Source organism: Strix aluco, chromosome 31 (genome assembly GCF_031877795.1).
Source record: "Strix aluco isolate bStrAlu1 chromosome 31, bStrAlu1.hap1, whole genome shotgun sequence".
Taxonomy (NCBI): domain Eukaryota; kingdom Metazoa; phylum Chordata; class Aves; order Strigiformes; family Strigidae; genus Strix; species Strix aluco.
Genome location: NC_133961.1, coordinates 285,122 through 304,513, shown reverse-complemented (window position 1 = coordinate 304,513; position 19,392 = coordinate 285,122). Strand labels below are relative to the sequence as shown.

General features: G+C 37.8%; 1 protein-coding gene across 2 annotated transcripts in view; it reads right to left on the bottom strand.

Moving 5' to 3' along the window:
- Window positions 1-19,392, bottom strand: part of PDHX (pyruvate dehydrogenase complex component X) — a 67,518-nt gene that overhangs the window by 19,843 nt on the left and 28,283 nt on the right. For both annotated transcript variants that reach the window (XM_074809819.1, XM_074809820.1), the window contains exons 5-8: window positions 15,931-16,029; window positions 10,605-10,788; window positions 8,890-9,037; window positions 527-585 (exon numbers count right to left, since the gene is read on the bottom strand). In XM_074809819.1, coding sequence (XP_074665920.1) covers window positions 527-585; window positions 8,890-9,037; window positions 10,605-10,788; window positions 15,931-16,029 — 490 coding nt within the window. The remainder of the gene's footprint in view (window positions 1-526; window positions 586-8,889; window positions 9,038-10,604; window positions 10,789-15,930; window positions 16,030-19,392) is intronic.

Genomic DNA, 19,392 nt, shown 5'->3' with positions numbered 1-19,392 from the left:
TTAAGATCTTAACTTCAGGATGTATTGCAATTGTTTAAGTTTTACATTGACAAAGGGAACAATGACAATTCTTCGCAATGAGCAAAGATGGGCTGCCTGAGGAATTTTTAATTCAAAGCAGAAGTCACTGAGTAGGCCATCAGAATACATCTGAGGTAATACACAAGGTTGGTATAAGACTTGGATGAATATTTGTTTATAACTGTAAGAGAAAATAAGATGCAACAACAAAGAAGACTTATCTTGCCAACTGCTTTAGTCTGCTGACAAAGCATCTACCGTTATCTGCGGATGATAACTATAGTAACTGGATCTTCAGTAAGAAGTTCTCATTTTTACAGTCCACAGCATAGACAATGTAGAGAGTTCTACCTGGAGAGCTTAAAAAAACCTCTTGACAATAAGTGATAAATTACAAGCTTTGCTATGATCACATTCATATCTCCGTATAGGCTCACAAAATACTTCTTGTCTCCTTGGCGGTTTATGATAAAACATATTTTTTCAAAGTCAATTATTCACTTACCTTCAGAGTAACTGCAGTTGCCTTGATAATAAAATCATTTACAGATACTTTAATGTCATCTGCAAAAAGAAAAAAAAAAAAAGACAACAATCATTGCTCATAAGATTTGTTTATCAGCATTCGTTCAATGACAAGATTTTCCAGTGATTCAGCAGGTTTGCTTCTTTGAAACATTGCCAGGAAGTAACTCATCTTCAGACTACAATCATAAAAGCAAGAAAACTTTTCTCTCCCTTGGGACAAAAGGAGAGGAATCATCAAAGAAAAGTCTCCTGAGCAGAGACATTCTTGCTAGCTGTTACTAGAAGGTCAAAAAAGCTGCAAACTTGGGTATTACTATAAGTAGCAGCCCATATATGTTTTATGCTTTATATATTTATTGTCTCTGTAGAAATCTATTGTAGGATTTAAATATACAGAGACAATACTGGAGACTACTATTCTTTATGTAACGTGATGCATTAACTGGAATAACTGCAAACATCAGCTTTTATTCAGCTGTAAATCATAAGTATGTTATTCTCCAGTGACCTTTGGGGTCTTATAATGCAAGGATTAGCAAGGTGAAGGCATCTGTCAATCTTTAAAATAGGCAAATATATTATAAAGCAGGCTGCAAAATAATACGAGAGTGACAAAGTTTTTAAACTAAAAGCAAAGCTACACACAAAAAAGGCAGCATCGGCCAGAAGCAGACAAAATAACCTTGAGACAACTGGATTTTTTCAATGTGAGCCTAAGAAATACTGCATAACACTTAGTACATTTGCTTCCTTTCCTCAAAAGCTCGGGAGAAAGGACGGATGGAAACAACAGCTGTATTTGCTCTGTATTATTTTTTTCCAAGTGTTAGGAGACCAAAGCACTAACTAAAATCAGGACTGGCAGCAGAAGCAAAGACTACAGATACAATGCAGGATATGCCACAGCTGCTACGAGATTATCCTGAAGATGCATCATATTGACACAATATTAAATGCATCATTCTCACAATAAAACTACATTACTCTGCTACCATCATCACTGCTGTCAGCTCAACAGATCAAGAAGTAAAACTACTTCATTTTTGAGTCTGCTTTACAGCATGTAATACACACACCTTTAGAAATGCTTTTGTAAAGGGAAAATTATATTAAGTGATCATAAATTTGGAGGAATGAACCAAGTATCCACTTACCACGTAACTGACCTGCAACATTTGCCACAATTAGCAATCTATGTATGAGAAGAGAACCAGAATTCTAATGTAACGCAATGGAATTTGCAAGTACTGTGTTGCATTGACAGAATTTCACATCAGACAAACCTGTACCTTGGTCATCAAACATATTTCGGTATTTTATATTTTGATTTCTATATTACATTCCTAACTCTTGCCAAAAACGTCACTGTCCGTACTAAGAGGGCAGGAATACTGTGAAAATGTAGGAGTATGGTTAAATAAAATATGTCTGATAATATTTTACCCTCAATCACTGAAGTTTACAGTAGGGAAAATTGCTATATTTTACCCCCAAGACAAAGCAGCTTACAGTACACGCTGCACAAACCTTCCATATTACGACTCACCATGTAGTAGAAACCACCATCATTTCCGTCAGGAAAAAAAAAAAAAAAAAATCTACCAGGGCCATCTCTGCAACTCAGTTTTATGCAATGACATATGGCTCTTTCCCACCACTACATTTTTTAAAAATATTCGTTCAGAATCCACAACAGCAGGAGAGATGTGAAAAATTTTAAGTGAGCATTCCTAAGACAATTTTTTACTTAAGTTCTTCTGACCTGCTGCTGTTTAAAAGAAAATATCAACCTCATAAATTGTCTTTGACATTAACTTGTGAATAAGATAGCATTAAAACAAACAAAAAAACCATGTAGAAAAACGACTTGGGTACTTTTGCATTAAAAAGTAGTCATTCGAAACTTCAGTGAAAGGAGAGGCAGCTCCTGTACCATCATCTAGAAAATCTGAATATACCAGTCTAATTTAATTTAGGACCTCACAAATGGATAGACAAGCATGGGCTAGTCACCAGTACATAACATTAGCCCTTCAATGCCAGCATTCTACTGCCTACGTGTACAGCTCGGTGACACTACGCTGAGAGAAAAATCCACTCACAGGGTAAAGTCTCAGGAACAGCAAACAAGACTCCTGGAGGACTTATGTCTTGTGCTATAATGACACATCAAAAGATCTCTATGTTGGGATACCCCCAGGAAAAACAAAACAGTCTAAATTGCTAGATCTGGTTGCAAGCAGATCTTTTGTTATATCAACAAAAACATGGGTCAAGGAGAGAGAAAAGAGCATCCACCTCTTTGACAGACAGACATATCACCCCATGAACACGTGTCTGTGTCTAAATCTAGCTGGTGCCTCTGTGTATGGAGCGTTTCAAGGCTAACTTCGTTAGATTAATCTTGAAAACCCTTTTCTAACATACCCACGTGATAACACATTCATGTAAAGACAGTTAACTTGGACCTTGAAGATATTTTCTGATGTTACCCTGTGATAACAAAGGTGGTTTTTAACCTGGCACCAGAGCCAAACCTTCAGTAAATCAAAAATCCTTCTACGGCTGAGCACTAGTATCTAAATGACCTACGTGGTGGAACCCTACTAAAGATTTAAGATGGAAGAGATGCCACATATAAAAGCTATAGTATCATTCTGGGGTGGAGGGGTGTGGGGCAACAACAAAAAACCCCCCACCTACCTACAGCTCTACCTGGGATAACATACAGTGAATATTGGATTACTAACATGCCTGCCTTTCCCTGAAGACAAGAAAATTACTCCTTTGAGTTATGTCGGTCTTGTCATACAAAACATTTACAGATGAGACCAAGAAAGCTTCTGAAGACGTAGGCACTCTGTCTAGGGCAACTACCACTTCTTTTGGAAAACAAACAAACAAAAAACACCCCACAAAAACCACAGAGGCTAAAGATATCTTTCAACTCTTGTTCTATTCTTTTTCCCCTTCATCATTCTAGAAAAACGCCAACAAACAAACAAACAAACAAAACTCATAAGAAGAAATAAAGACAAGTAAATAGCACCAGGAAAGTTTTGGTTAACTCAGTGAAAGATTTTGTCATCACTTGCCTGAAGAACAACCAATTGTGGATCAACACCCAGTAATAAATAATAAAAACACCCAGTAATAATTACTACAGTAATAAAAATGTTACTTTAAGATTACCAGTTCACAATGTATCACCGGTCAGAAGTATTTATGTGACTTCTGGGTCTGTATTTTGTTGACTTAAAACTGACAAGTTGTCTCCTGAGTGATAGAAAACCATATTTTGCTCTCTACCAAATTATTTATTAGCGCAGTTATTTAATGCACACTGTGCAATGTGTACTTTGCACCTAAGAATAAAGGGGCACATGGAAGTGTTTATCTCCCTGGGATACCAAGAAATGACAACTTTTACCCCTCTGTGCATTGGTACAAGTGCCTTATCAATGAAAGATCCACCCCCATCTATTTTCCAAGGTTCGGCCCCCAGTTCTTCTCTTTCAGGAACTGAAAAGGGATGTGACATCAGGACATGTATTCACAAAAGCACAAACTGCTTTATTACTGCTCAGTGCTAGCTAGAAAAAAAACCCACCCCCTCCCTTTCTTCTCTTATTTGACATCAGTCCAAACTGAATCTTCTACCTCTAGGATGCTCAAATATATTTCAAGTTGCAGATACCCCAAAAGATCACCTGAAGCACTATGTGCACTCATCATTTCTGTATTTCTGAAAGAAAACCAACATGTCTTTTTTCAGATTTGCTTTAATCCATTTCAATTACCAGTAAAGCTGCAAATGAAGAACAAGGTTTATTTTTACAAATCATATTGATTGAAATACTGTGTTTCCAATTACGTATAAAAGAATAAGCTTAGTGTAAAAAAACCCCTATGAAATTTTAAATATACATGATACACATTTTTTCCAGGCTGTGATTTAAGGTTTCTGCAAGATGTTGCTTAGCTACTGCAATTTGACAGAATCACACCTCACGGGGACCACCCTCTAGAACAGACCTTGAAAACTGACTGTGGGACCCATCGAATTCACTCTCCTAACTCCAGAACTGCTTACATCGAGAGCCCTCCAAGCTGACATCTTTTCTTCCTTTAGTCTTATTTCCTCATTCTTATTTTCAAGACATGCAGCCTTCAGATGTACAGCAATACACTGTAACAACTCGTATTTCCTCCCCTGCCAATCTTCCAAGCTCTTTTCCTTGTAATCTTGGATGATTAGGTTCTACATCCTTTCAGAAGCTTTGCTTAAACATAGTTCTACTTACTTACCTAGAAAACTTTAACTTAAAAAGGTCCTCTTACTTTTTCATGACTTTTCAAAGTCATTACTATATTTTACTTTGAAAGCAGTAACTGACTGATGATAACTAGTCTCAAAACTGGCATAAATACTGAAGGTAATTTAGATTTTTCCTTAGTATTAGTGTAACATGCAGCCTCTGAAAAAATTGTTATGGAAAAAGTAATGACTGAAATTGAATGAAGGTGCAATAATTAATGATTAACAGTGCTTCTCTTTCTGCAGCCTAACAATCCTTGTGATTTGGGGTCAGTTTTCTCGGCTACTGTTCAGACCCCTCTAACTGGCTTGTACGAGTGTGAAGGTTATTTGTGGCCTGATTCTGTGAGTAGAAGTCTTTAGGTTTCAGACTCCAGTTAAACATGCAGTATTTCTTGAAACTGGACCTAATTTGTGCAGGCTAAAGAAAGTCACAGCAATGTCAGCAATAGGTGGTCCCAGCTTTCAGGTTCTTCTCTAAATGCTTCAATAAAGGAGAAGAAAGCACTCAGTTTCTCAATCAGTACAGCAATAAAAATGTAAATTAAAATTATCCTGCTATGCTATACTGAATGCAGAGTTGACGTGGCTCCAGAAAAACGATCATTTGAACCTGAACCTATAAGCTTTCAAACCATGATAGCAATGATAAAGCTTTAGAACAAAAGTTGGTGTCACGTGCCTTAGACCTATAAATATTCACTTTTCAATATTGTTGTAATGTCTACAACAGCTCACACTGTTAATTCTATTTCTACTACTTTGTGTAACACTGAGGTTACACATCTAAAAGCTGAACTATTGAGACTAAATGATTTAAATGATACCAGAAAAAAGTACTAATTGAACAACATCAAAAAGAAACTATGTGAGATTTTTTTATGTACCTTCCTCTTGTGTAGACACCTGTATTCTCCCACGAATGTCCTTACTCTTTAGAAAGCAACTTTGGTCTTTAAAAAAAAGTATTAGTAGGAAATTTAAAAAAAAAAAATGTTTCTCCTCATTATAAAATAACAGGCCTTCTGAATTTTTTACCCAAGTAACAGACTTAGTACCAGGCTATGAGGTGTATGTGTGCATGTCTCCTTCAGCAAAAAGGACCTCACTACTTGCATATGCAGCCCGAATAGCATGGAAAATGAGATTTCATAAAATGGAATGAATGATGAAAATTAAATTTATGAAGTGGCAGAGATTAATCTGCATACCTGGAATAGTATCCAAACTTTGTGGGTATTGAAGAGTCAAGTTTTGTAAACACATAAATTATTCTTTCACCAGCATAATTAGCAAAACTTATCAAAAGTAATCAGTATTTTCCCAATTTAATTTGAAAAGGGATCTCTCCTCTAAAAGAATGAAAATTAATTTTAAAAGCCTAATTAGTTTGACTGCAACTGATAAAGTAGACATCAACAGATCTCAACTGATTTCCCGCAGATAAAACACAATAGGTGTCATTTTAGGCAGAGATAAGATATTGTCAATTCAATAATAAAATAGTGCTAACCTCAGACACTAGAAATAAATGTTATTCTTTATGAAGAATATTCCACATTTTATGGAAACTTAAGACCAGAAGAATCACTTACAGATGTTACTGTCAATCATACTACATGATCTTGACTCATTTACCAAGTTCTGCCTTAAAATCAGATCGATTTCCTGAGAAGGCTGCTGTTCCAGGCCGGCTGCAGTCAAACCTCATTTCTCAGTGTATTAGAATTAGTCAGAGCTCCAGGGACGAGCAGTGAATTGAAGACAGGCATTGCCCCCACCTAGGCATGTCTCCCTTACTGGCAGCTACTGCTTCCTACTTTGCAACATCACCTCAATTGTGCTTGTATAACTTTGACAGGTCTGATGCCAAAATGTGTCAGTGGGTTGGGACAACTTAAAATAACTCAAGTTTTGGCATCAGAGGGAATGAAGATAGTACAGAGGCAGAAACATGCAGCATATGTTTTCAGCTGTTTAATCCAGCTTTTCTGTGAAGAAGAATATCTCAAAAAAACCTATAACCTCTGCAAGTAGCTTAGGAGGTAAGTGAAGATGGAAGATGTGCCTGAAAAAGGACAGTGAATTCATTCATTATTTTTTTCCACATTGGTGACAGAGATATGACTTTGCTGAGAAAAATACATCTTACATTGCAACTGCTCAACAAATCTCTCTCTCATCTGATTCCATTACAGACCTTTAAATTCTTGTTCAAGATGTGTATTTAATGGAAAATATCCTTAAGAATGATGGAAAAAAGAATCATAACATTACAAAATTAATTTTTTCTCAGGCTTAACTATCTCTGCGTCAAAAGATCGAATTTTTAGAAAATCCTCTAACTTAAGGTGGGCCGCTGACGAGAAGGATGACCTAGATTAATACAAATCTAATCTACTCAGCTGTAAATCTGGCTTCAACAAATTAACTTACAGATGTCAAAGCTTTATGAAAACATTTGTTTCCATATTTTTGACACTGGTATTTAGAAACTGATTGCACTGTGTGGGTGTCCTCTTAACAGAATATTAAACCAAATACCAAATTAAAAAAAAAAAAAAAAGGAAAAATGCTAGTAACTGCAGGCAATTGCAAGAGCTGACATAATATAAAACAATGTTTTCCTAAAGTTTCCACAGGTTTTGGTTTAAGACCTTCATGAATTATGAAACTGAAGCCACTTCCTGTAGACAACATTAAAGTCAGTATATTGACCAAATATTTCTAAATATAATAGAATTTATTTACATTAAGAAGATTATGATGTTAAAGTAATAAAAACACTTTCACTCAGGTTTTTTTACACCAACTAAGTAGAAGTCTTTAAACAAAAAGACACCAAGCAAACAACACTTTTGATATTTTGCATGAAAATTAAGTACTCGCCTGAAGAATGTTCTATTGAAAAATCATCTTGTTTTTTTAAATGCATGTCATATATACTTTGTTGAACTGAGATTTTGGAAAGAAGATTCCAGTCTGCATAGTTAATTTTGAAATGATTAAAACATCCTGTTGCACAGTATCCTCAGCTGATTTTAGCAAAACCAAACAGTTTTAGCAAAAACAAAGCAATCTTTGATTATGACCTTAAACTTCAAGAACTTTGTCTAAATAAGTCACTTCAAGTGAATACAAGTTGAGACAAAAAGGGAAAAATTTATTTCTTAATCTTATACATAAACATTTCTGTATGAATAAGACACAGTGGACACATGAAAACTGGCGTTTACACATATATACACACATTGAGATTTATAACTTTTAACCCAATACTCAATGTATATTTTAAAATTACCCAGTTTTCTGTGGGACAGATTTCTATTCCAACAGCTTAACAAAGCTTTAAATGTATATACAAATTTCAGTAAGCCTCCTTCACATTAATACCATTACTTTGCCTTTGAGAGGAATTTACCATGCATTGGCTGACATGTGCTAAACCTTCTTTCCTCACCATGGGTAAAGTCATTCTCACTCAGAATTTGAGAGTTGCATTAGCTTTCCTTTTCCAGTAAATTCAACAAAGAGGCCAGCAAAACTAAATTTTAACATTGTACCAAGAAGGACAGAATTATAGAATCAACGAACACCAGGTTGGAAGGGACCCCAAGGATCATCTGGTCCAACCTTGCATATTTTAATTTGAAGCTTTCTGTATTATCTTTCACATGAATACTTTGAGATTGTAACCATCAAGAAGCTAAATATTGCTGCATCTGGATGGAAGGAAACAAAAACCTACTGGACAATGTGTAGTCCTGGGTTAAACTGCAGCTGTGTACAGAGTGTTGTGTTAGTTGGCAAAGTAACACCTGTCTTCTTACATCTTGGTGAATTGTCCAATTCAATAATCACAGGGAACTACAACTTGAGTCCAACATACAGAATACTGAAAAAGATTGTTTGACTGCATAGTGCTCTGCCTATACAAAAATCTACACTTCTGGGCAAGATTATGTAAACAAGATACTCTATGCATTAGTACCACGTTATAGTAAATCATTTTAATCACTAACCTTTGGCCAATTCTTTTCTTAATTTCAAAATAGCTTCAATGTCACAGTCAGCAGCAGCATATGCATGAGGTATAGTAGTTTTAGACTCTGTTAATCTCTTAGCAATAACTCTTCGGATGTTGCTAGCTGGGATTTCTGTGAATGTGCCCTGAAAGAAATCATATGCTGCGTATTAATTATCAAGAGTGCAAACATACTTCCCCTTTGTTGAAACAGGACTCTAGCACTGATGTGTTATCATCAGTGACTCCTGCTCACTTCAAATATCCCCTAGATATCAAAAAGTGATACATTCCAACTACTTAAATTAATACAATAAAGACCATTGGGTGTTTTAGTGTATTCCACTTAACTTGGATCAACACAACAGGTTTTACAGAGTAAGGACAGTTTCACTTTACAGTATAGAACTAATCTTACTATTCTAGCAGACTGCTTAGTAAAAATATTTCAAATATTCAGGCATTAATTCTCAGAGTACATAAGCACTGTTCCATCTGCTGGAGCTGGCATATTGCTCAGGACATGCTTTGTTCCATTCAAATGATAATAGAACATTTACTCAGTAAGCTACTGCTTTTTCAGTTCCCTGAGTTGCTCCTTAAGAAAGGCTTTACTGTGCATCTTTTGTTGTTCTCTCTCCTTCCAGACATATTCAGTAATGTTTCAATGTAGAAGTTTTTCCAGCTTCTTCACAGAAGCGAGTCAACTTTCAAGGAATCTCTTAAAGTATCAGTGACTACAGAAAGCAAGAAAATAAGTGATTTTGTAAAACATTATTTTGTATACCTAACCTATAGTACCTATACTTCATACTGAGTAGCACTCAACACACAACAAATCGCAGTATGTGTATTATGGTGCAATCACAGAAAGATTTTTTTTCTGTAATGGAAAAATATCTAAGTTTGAGTTTTCTGTGTGCTATTTGCTTCTTTCTACAGTGCAAAAGAAAGCAGCACTTTCTGAATGTTATGAACTGTAACTACATTGTAAACTTCAGCCTGTAAAGATACTTCAAATTTAGTTCTAGACCACAAAGGTTTTCCCCTCCATTTTCCATAAAAGCTTCTCAATTTCTACTAATGTACATTTCAGCACGGGCATTTACTCTTAAAAAATAATTTCTGGTATATCTAACATTTCAAATTAACATAGAAACTGTATTTAGGTGCTAGAGTTTGCTCTTCAAAGCACCCACTAAGTTCTTTCCTTACTTGCTTCTTCACAACTCATCAGCGGACATTTACATATACTTATATTGCAGGAAAGCAAACAAATGTAGTACACTAAAATTAAATCAGGATTCAAGTTTATCTGAGTTTGGAAATACACGCTGACGTATTGATCCCACAGGGATTGAGAGAAAGGTTTATTGTTGATTTCCAAGCTAGTGGCATCTTCTTGTTTGGGGACTGAAACAAAACTGCTGTCTCTGACTTTCCCCTTTCCAAGGCTTGCAATGTCAATTTTTTCATGACTTCAAATTGCAAGTTACATAAAGTAGTGTGCAGACCAGAGTTTCAAGAGCTCTGCAGTTTGAATTACAATGCTTTAGATTCACTCAACATACTGAGAACTGCACATGACCGGGCTTGGCATCTGGGTGGCCTTAGTTTGCTTTGTCTCTCCAGTTCTGGAAATCTCATATAGCTACTTAAGTAGCCATGGCAATATTTAATGTAGAAATGTTGAGAACTTAACAGAAGCATTACCAGTGCAGCAGGTTGTCCTGGTGTGGAAACTGGTGGAACTGCTGGCCTTGGATAAGCAGAAGTCACAGCTGCTGCTTGCGAAGCAGAAGGCACTGCAGTAGGCTGAGGAGGAGCTGGAGAAATCACAGGTTTCAATTCACTGGGCTTGCCCTTCTGCTTCTCTTGCAGAAGTTTGAGAGCATCCCTGGTGATTAAACACAGTGAAATACTGACCACAAAGAAACGATCTCAAAATTCCCAAAGTATTACTATTCCATCACTTAATTAATTAGTCACTTCTGTGCATTTAAATTTCTGTTGTCAAACCAAACATTAAGAAGGTGATTATTATTAACTGATAGGAATTTTGTGTCTCTCTTGTCATATCTTTTTATCAAATTCTCATTAACTTCTGTGAATAAAAGGATCTGAATATGCAGTAACAGAAAACATTTGTGTTAGAGAAGTGTAACATTCATCATCACTAGTGAGTGTACAAGGTAATTTGTGAATTGCACTAACAATTCTTCTAAATAAGATTTACAGTACACTTAGGCTACAGAGTCTCAAATATAAGCTGCTTCATGTGCTATATTTGTAATCATTTGAATTTAATGTAATTAATTAGTACTCACAGAAAATTGAGTAGTACATTTATCACTCATTTCTCTGTACCTTTCTGACATAAATACGCACAAACAGGTGTAGTTAGTATACAAGTTAATACTTTATAAGCAATTTGAAAGACAGCACAACACTAGAGAACCAAAGCCAAAAAGAGAGTAACATCTACCAGTCCCAGGTGTGGCTGAACCTCATCTACCCTATAAAGACCCTGGGAGAATATTTATACTGATACAGCTACCACCACAACACTTCCCTCTTGTGGGCACAGTATGACAGACATAAGTAAACTACCATCTTTAAGCTACAACACTACATCTACTGTAGGTGCATTGTGTTTATAAAGCAACATGGAAAAGGATTAGCACCTATGAGGCTAAACACAAGAGACTGCATTTCCACCACCACTTCCCTTCCCAGCTGCAAGGGATGTAAGCAAAACTTCTGGTTTGCAGCTGTAACTGCACCTATCCTAGCGACTTGTTAGAAGAGTTGTATCAGTCATAGATCTCCTTTTTTTGTGCTCCAGATCTGATCACAAGTCTGTATCACACACACCCCAGGTAAATCTCTATCAGTTCATGAAGACGCTACCACAGCACGTACACGAAGGTTTACGTACACAGTTTTATTACATAAACTGGCAGAGGAAATTAAAAATAAATGTGAAAATCAGACTACTTAGAACCATACCATGGCTTTGAAACATAAGCCGTAAATACTAAACATCAAAGCTATCCAATTTCATTAGATTACTGCTTCAGTGAGAGTCTATTCTTGAGTGACAGTCAACAGTTTCTGTGTTATTTAATCTTTGCAGAAAGGACAAAATCTCAGAACATCATGCATTCTTAGTTCTTCCTAACAAAGTAGCACTCCAGAACCAAGAACTGAAAACTGAAAAGCTCTGTATGTTCTACAGAATGCCTTCTACTGACTGCTGACTTGCTTCAATTTAGCTTTAGCTTCAGTACCTACTTCAGCAAATAATATTAAAAATTAAAAAATGACTAAGGTCAGGATGTAAATTTGTCATTATTAAAGTTGTTCCTTCTTTTTCCAAATTAACATGTTAGCCAAAATTTCTTTTAAAAATAAGTGTTTAGTACTTAACATAACTGCTATATTGGGGAAAAAAAAAATAGATTTCATTGAACAAAAATTATCCCATCATTACAATTTAAGACAAAAAAAGTAACTGCATGATATAATGTAACTTTCCTAGTTAACATACTAGAAGCTATCAAAAATTACTTAACTGTTTTAACTTGGCAGGCATAAGACAGACCATCTGCTCATTATATTCCATAATACATAAAATAAAGCTTTTATAGCTTCTCATAAATTTTTTAGAGTTAAGGAAATGCTTTAAAATTACTTCCATACATTATGCAAATGACAAAAACCAGATGGTCCTACCTATCATAGTCACGTCAAAATGCTTTAATAATTTTGGTGGCTTTCAGTGTGTTAACTGAAAAATGCATTGCCCAAATTTAGTTTATTTTTAGATTAGAAGATTCACTCAGGGGTTTTTGAAACTCATGTATGATATGAGATATAAATATATAAAAAAATACATATATAGAAATCATCTTTCATATGTATTCATATTTTACATATTATATATTCAATACATACATACAAAAATAATTTCACCACCACCAATTCCACATGATTTAACTGAACAAGAAAAATATATACATCAATGTTATGACTGTCATGGGTGCAAGACTGCGAGCCTGCGTACGAGTAGAGTTGGAGGAACCACCAAAGCAAATCAAATTAAACCGATTTCAGTACAAGTCAGGCAAATATTTTATCAGAACTGGAAAAGGACACATCTAACTACTCTATCAGCCTCCATCAACACAGGATAGTAATGGAGAAAGATGAGAGAGAGAGAGGTAACAAACATGAAAGAGAGCTGTCTGCTAAGCAGAAAGGATACCAGAGCTTGGTAAACATTTATTAAACAGAAATATGCCTTACCAAACTGTTATTATTATGCAGACTCTGGCAACTCTGTTACACTTGAGATTTCCACTACTACAGAAGCGTGTAGTCTTTCCACTTTGTGTTAGCCAAAACTCAAAGAATGGTGAAAGTAAACTATTTTGTGCTCAAAATATACTTTGAAACACACAAGTCAGGGACTATACACGCACCTAAAAGTCACCAAGTGGTGCAACAGGAGATGCACGGATTGACACTAGCTTCCCTCTGGTGGCAGTTATTGTTACTAAATTGTCCCAATCCCCTTTCATCTGAATATCCAATTACTCAATTCATAGATGTCATGGAGGAAGGAAAAAGGTGAGCAGAGAATGTTACACATCAGAAACTTCTAGGTCTCAGACTTACTGCACTATCAACATTATAGGAACAACTCATTGCTCCATAATGGCAGCTGACAAATTGCATGCAGCACAGATCCCACTGTAAATCTGTGCTCAAGACATGCACATGAAATTACTCTCTGGAAAACTACATGTGTGCCTGTGCCTTATTTGCAAGCTGAAAATGCAAATGCCTCAGCAGCTCTGAGATCCCAAATCACACTTAGTGACAGCTGGTAGGAAGGTACAGCTGGGAGGAACATGGCCTCAGAAAACCAGTTATTATTGGTAACTACCCCCCCCACCTTTTTAAGGTTGCATTTATAAATCCCTAGATCACTAGTAAATAGGATGAGAAAGGGCAGAAGTAGTCTGAAACAACCAACAATTTTAACATTGCTCTTCCAAACACAGTGTCTGAGCTGATGAATAGGAACATGGTGCAATCTTTGACGGAAGTTGGGAGTTACTCGGTACTGACACATCAATTTGCTAGTGTATTTCTGAAGAAAGCAGAGGATATTGCTGAAAAATAAAAAAAAGTTGCCATTCCATAAAACAAAAACAAGCACGAAGATGACAACAGTAATTAAGCCTTGCACAGATATGTAAGAGAAATGAAGTATCAGCCTACTAAGGGAGCAGATTATGACAGGAAACCATTAAGTGAAAGCTCCTATTGCTGTTAAAAGTGAACTGAACTTAAAGATAGAAGGTTGGGGGGAAAGAATCTTGCTTGCTTATGTAACTCACTATCTTTCTTTGTTTCTTGTAATCTAGTGAGTGTGAGCCCTGTTCAATAAGGAAATTCAGAGTTTAAAAGTGAAAAGTGAACTTGCAACACCCCCTCAAAGAATCAATCACTAGTCTACTTGGAAAAGAGACCATGAGTCACTCTGCTATAAAGCATGGCATGAATTTTAACAGTAATCTCGAGTTAGGAAAAGAAATATTTCCCTGAATATCTGTAGCAGCTCTCTATAAAAATCTACGAACATTTAATTTCCAACTGAATATAATAGCAGAGCCTGTAGGCATCTGCAAGATTAACACCATTTCAGAAGAATGGTTAAAAAAAACCCAGACAGTCTGTATCTTAAAATGATATTTAAAAGTTGAATCTTTTATATGGAAGAAAGCAGTTTTGAAAAAAGAAGGTTTTGTCAGGTAATTCTCATAGCTACAGAAAAGTCTTTGCTACATCTCCGTGACAACTAATGAATGTTAATTAGGTAGCTAAAAGTCCTAGAGGGTTTCCACCTGCCATAGCCTAGTAGCACACCATAAAATACCATTACACGTACATAATTAAGAAAAAACTATCTCTGACAATTTGCTGTTACATAGGATATTATATCTATTCAGCTCCATAATTTATCTCAATTCAGCCAAAGACCATATGAAAAAAGACTTTTGAAAAAACAGCAGGCTTCCACTGTCTGCTTCTCTGGGTTCAACTCCAAGTTATGCTGACCTGGTTGTCTTTGAATGGAACTAAAATTACAGCAGCTAACAAGGTCTGTGTAGGTGAATGATGGCATTTGTCAAAAGGAATAATTTAATTGAGAACAAAAATAAGTACTTCTGTCAAAATCCTCACCTCCACTAACACACACACTAATGTGTAGATAATGCACCATTTCAAGGCTAAGGGCTCTGGATCTACCACAACACATTTTTGTACACGGGTTCCTCCTTCCAAGGCTTAAGTGCCAATTATTACATCAGAATACTCAAAAAGTATAGGAAAATACTAGAAGCCTGATCATAACAAACCACAGGTTTGTAAACAAACGTTCTTTAAATCAAAGACAGGGAAAAAAACAAATATGGGAGAAAAACAGAACTCTGGATTTCTTACTATTACACTTCATTGCTCTCCCCAGCCTAATAAAAAAATGGAACAAATTAAATCCTGACAGACTTCATAACTGAACTTCAGTGAAAGAAGCAAAAGATCTGAACTCCCCAGAGAAGGAGTTGAAGAAAACAGGCCACTGGTATTTTATTTTGGCACTGAATAGATTTCTGAGTAGCAAAATTCTTGAGATCTACAATGGTAGCTAACAGTGGTGCCTAGGAGTTGATAGCCACCATTAGGCTGAGCTGCAGGAAATGTGACAGCAGTACCATGCAGCTCAGATAGCATATAAAAAAAAAAAAAAATTTTAATTAAAGGCTTCTTACAATATTTCCTGACCTCTTCTCCATATCTTCTCAATAGGTTATTCAAATTTAACAAAGCCATTTCCCCCCCAGAAAAAACTAGAACAAAAAGTCGGCTTTTTAAATAAATGGACTTGTCAAGTTCACGGAGATTGCTCTAGATTCAAAGGGAGAAATAAGGAATACGAGGTTCTAGCTTTACTGAAATATATACAGACTCTTTAGTGAAGATTCCTCGAGGTCCAGAAGGTGTAACATTGCTTGGATCTAATCCATGTGTCTCCAGAATGTTGCGAGCTGCAGGACTTAAGCGAACCCTAAAGAAATGAGAAGAAAAATAAACTATTTAATAAGATTAACTTATTTCATTTAATGTATATCAAGAGAAACTACACAATATATGCTCTATTTCAGAAGCAACAGCTAGGGAAGAAAGCAGAGTTCTGTACTGTCTTAGTTCAACGCCAGTCAGCAACTAAGCATCATGCAGCTGCTCGCTGTCTCCTCCCCCTGGTAGGATGGGGGGCAGGACTGAAAAAAGTAAAACTCATGGGCTGAAATAAGAACAGTTTAATAACTGAAATATAATAATAGTAATGGACAGGAAGATAACAAAACCAGAATACCCAAGAAAGACAAGTGATGCACAATGCAAAATTGTGCATCCAAAACACAGCCCTGTACCAGCTACTAGGAAGATACCACTCCATCCCAGCCAAAACCAGAACAACACCCACTCCTTACTCTATACCACTCATGCCATGCCCAGGTCCCACTCTTCCAATACATTCCAATTAATCACCACCACCTTTCCTGTCTCTTGACATACATACACATAGGTCATTCTTTTTCTGGGTCACCTGATAGAGAGAGCTTACAATCAGACTGTAATTTGGAATGTATGTTCTCCAAAAACCCACAATGCCTAAGAAAGCTTGTGTTTCCTTTTTATTAGTTGGTGGAGACATAGCTGCTATTTCATTGATCACACCCACTGGGTTCTGACAATGCCCATCTTGCCTTTTTATTCCTACAAACTGGATCTCCTGAGCAGGTCCCTTGACCTTATTTTGGTTTATGGCAAAATCGGCTTTCAGAAGGATTTGGATTATTTTCTTCCCTTTCTCAAAAACTTCTTCTGCTGTGCTGCCACCCATACAATGATGTCACCAATGTCCTGCAGGTGTTCTGGAGCTTCACCCAGTACCACTGCAGTGTGGATCAGTCCATGGCAAATGGTGGGGCTGTGTTTCTGCCCCTGGGGCAGTTGATTCCAAGTGTACTGGACAACCCTCCAAGTGAAAGCAAACCATGGCCTGCACTCTGCTGCCAAAGGGATGGAGAAAAACACATCAGCAATATCAGCTGTGGCATACCACATGGCTGCCTTTGGCTCCAATTCATATTGAAGCTCTAGCACGTCTGTCACAGCAGCACTCAGCGGTGACGCGATTTCATTCAGGCCATGATAGTCTACTGTTAGTCTCTGCTCCCCATTAGACTTTCACACTGGCTCTATTGGGCTGTTAAAGGGTGAGCAAGCCCTGCTCATCACCCCTTGACTCTCCAGTCGACGAATCAGCTTATGGATGGGAATCTGGGAAGTCTCAGCTGGTGTGGTACTGCCACTGGTGCACTGTTGTAGTAGCGATTGGCACCTGTTGTTCTTCAACCTGCAGCAATCCCACAGCAGAAGGGTCTTTTGAGAGACCTGACACTGTTGACAGCTCTTTGATTTCCTCCACCTCCAAGGCAGCTATACCAAAAGCCCACCAGTACCCTTTTTGGGTCCTTAAAATACCCTCTCCTGAGATAGTCTATGCCAAAGATGCACGGAGCCTCTGGGCCAGTCACAATGGGGTGTTTACGCCACTCATTCCCAGTTAGGCTTCTTTCAGCCTCCAATACAGTTAGCTGTTGGAATCCCCCTGACACTCCAGAATTACAGGTGGGTTCTGCCCCTTTATAACTTGATGCTGTTGTTGTACACTGCATCAGTGTCCATCAGAGCCTGTGGGTCTGATATGCCAGGCCACTGAATCCACACAGTCCAATAAATCCAGTTGTCCCTCTCCTCCATCTGGCTGGAAGCAGGGCCCCTCTAGTCCTGGTCATAGGAATAGTTACTCACTTCTTGTAAAAATGGATTAGAATTCCTTTCCATGGGATCAGGAGTAAGATCAGCCCTTCCACTCTATCTGGGGAACTGCCCACTGGAGACCAGAGCAGCAATTTTCCTGGAAGAACACCCATTTGTGGTTGTTTTTCCCTGCAATTCACATACCCATGCCTCTAGGGTTGAGGTGGATTTTCCATCCCACCTCCTCATGTCCTGCAGGTAGAACCAGAGGGTACCCCATGATGTGTATGTACCCTCTATATCCTCTCTCTTGAGCAGAGTAACGCTTGCTCTTAATAGCCGAGATCCTGGTCTGTACAGGTGGGAAGTAGGACCTATCCTCTTTCCACTGCTGGAACTCCTGGAACAGATTTTCACACTTTTCAGTTTTTCCACAGCCAAGACGCAGTCCCGCAGAGAGATTTTCTTTGCATTGCCGGAGTTGGCAAGCCACATCACCCACCATCAGCACCTCTTCATCTCTCCATTTCATGACTGACAATGACTTGGCGTATGACGATGGTGTGCTCTGTATAACTTTCTACTGGTCTGGATCTGTGGATAACTGTGTTGTCCCAGTCATAACAAATCATCTCTAACATGGCTAATTCCCTCAGGTACTAGATACCTCTCTCCATGGTGGTCCACTTCCTTGGGTGACACATAACATCTTCCTTGAAAGGACACCTTTCCTTCGCACTTGACAGGAGTCGCCTCAAGAGGCTGAGGACTTGTGTCTCTTTTCCAATGACCTTGTCAATGGCCCCTTCCCTAGAAAGTGAGCCCAGCTGACTGGCTTCCCTACCCTCTAATTCCAGGCTACTAGCCCCATTATCCCAGCACTGGAGCAGCCAGGTGATAATGTGCTCACTTGACCACAGCTGAAATCTTTTCACATATCCCACAGCTCACTCAGGGATAGGGATCAGGCGATTACCTCTTCTTCTGCCTCTTCCTCCTGTTCCTGTGATGGTCCTGCTTCACCCTCCTTTACTAAACGAGATGACTTCCATGTCCATTTCTTATTGTGCATAGGGACAACCGACACTGCCACTGGTTGGTTCTCTGGTTCAGCTGCAGTGCCTGTCATGGGGGTTGGAGTAGCCAGAGTGCCTGTTGCTTTGTCGTCAGATCTAGAGAACTTCTCTTCCCCTTGAGGGTACTGAATTGTTTTGGACAAGGCTTGATAGGCACAGGCCAGGCCCCAGCACATTGCAGTGATTTGCATCTCTGGAACTGCCAGGGTGACAGCATACTTTTTCCAAATATTTTACTAGTTTTTCCAGATTCTGCACTTTTCCTGCGTAAAGTTCCAAATCACCGGAGGTGCCCACTGTCCTAGGTACTTGCTCATGCGATCCCACACACCGTCACTCATAATTATCTGGCCTCAGGGCAGATCTCTTAACCTTAAACATGACCTGGAACACATTCAAGAGACACAGCAATAGGAACATGCTAGTTTGAACATCCCAAGGATATTAAAAATCCTCAAGAGCTATTGTGATTACCCTGGAGGAGAAGGGGAATACGAAGAAACAGCACAACATGGAGCATATAC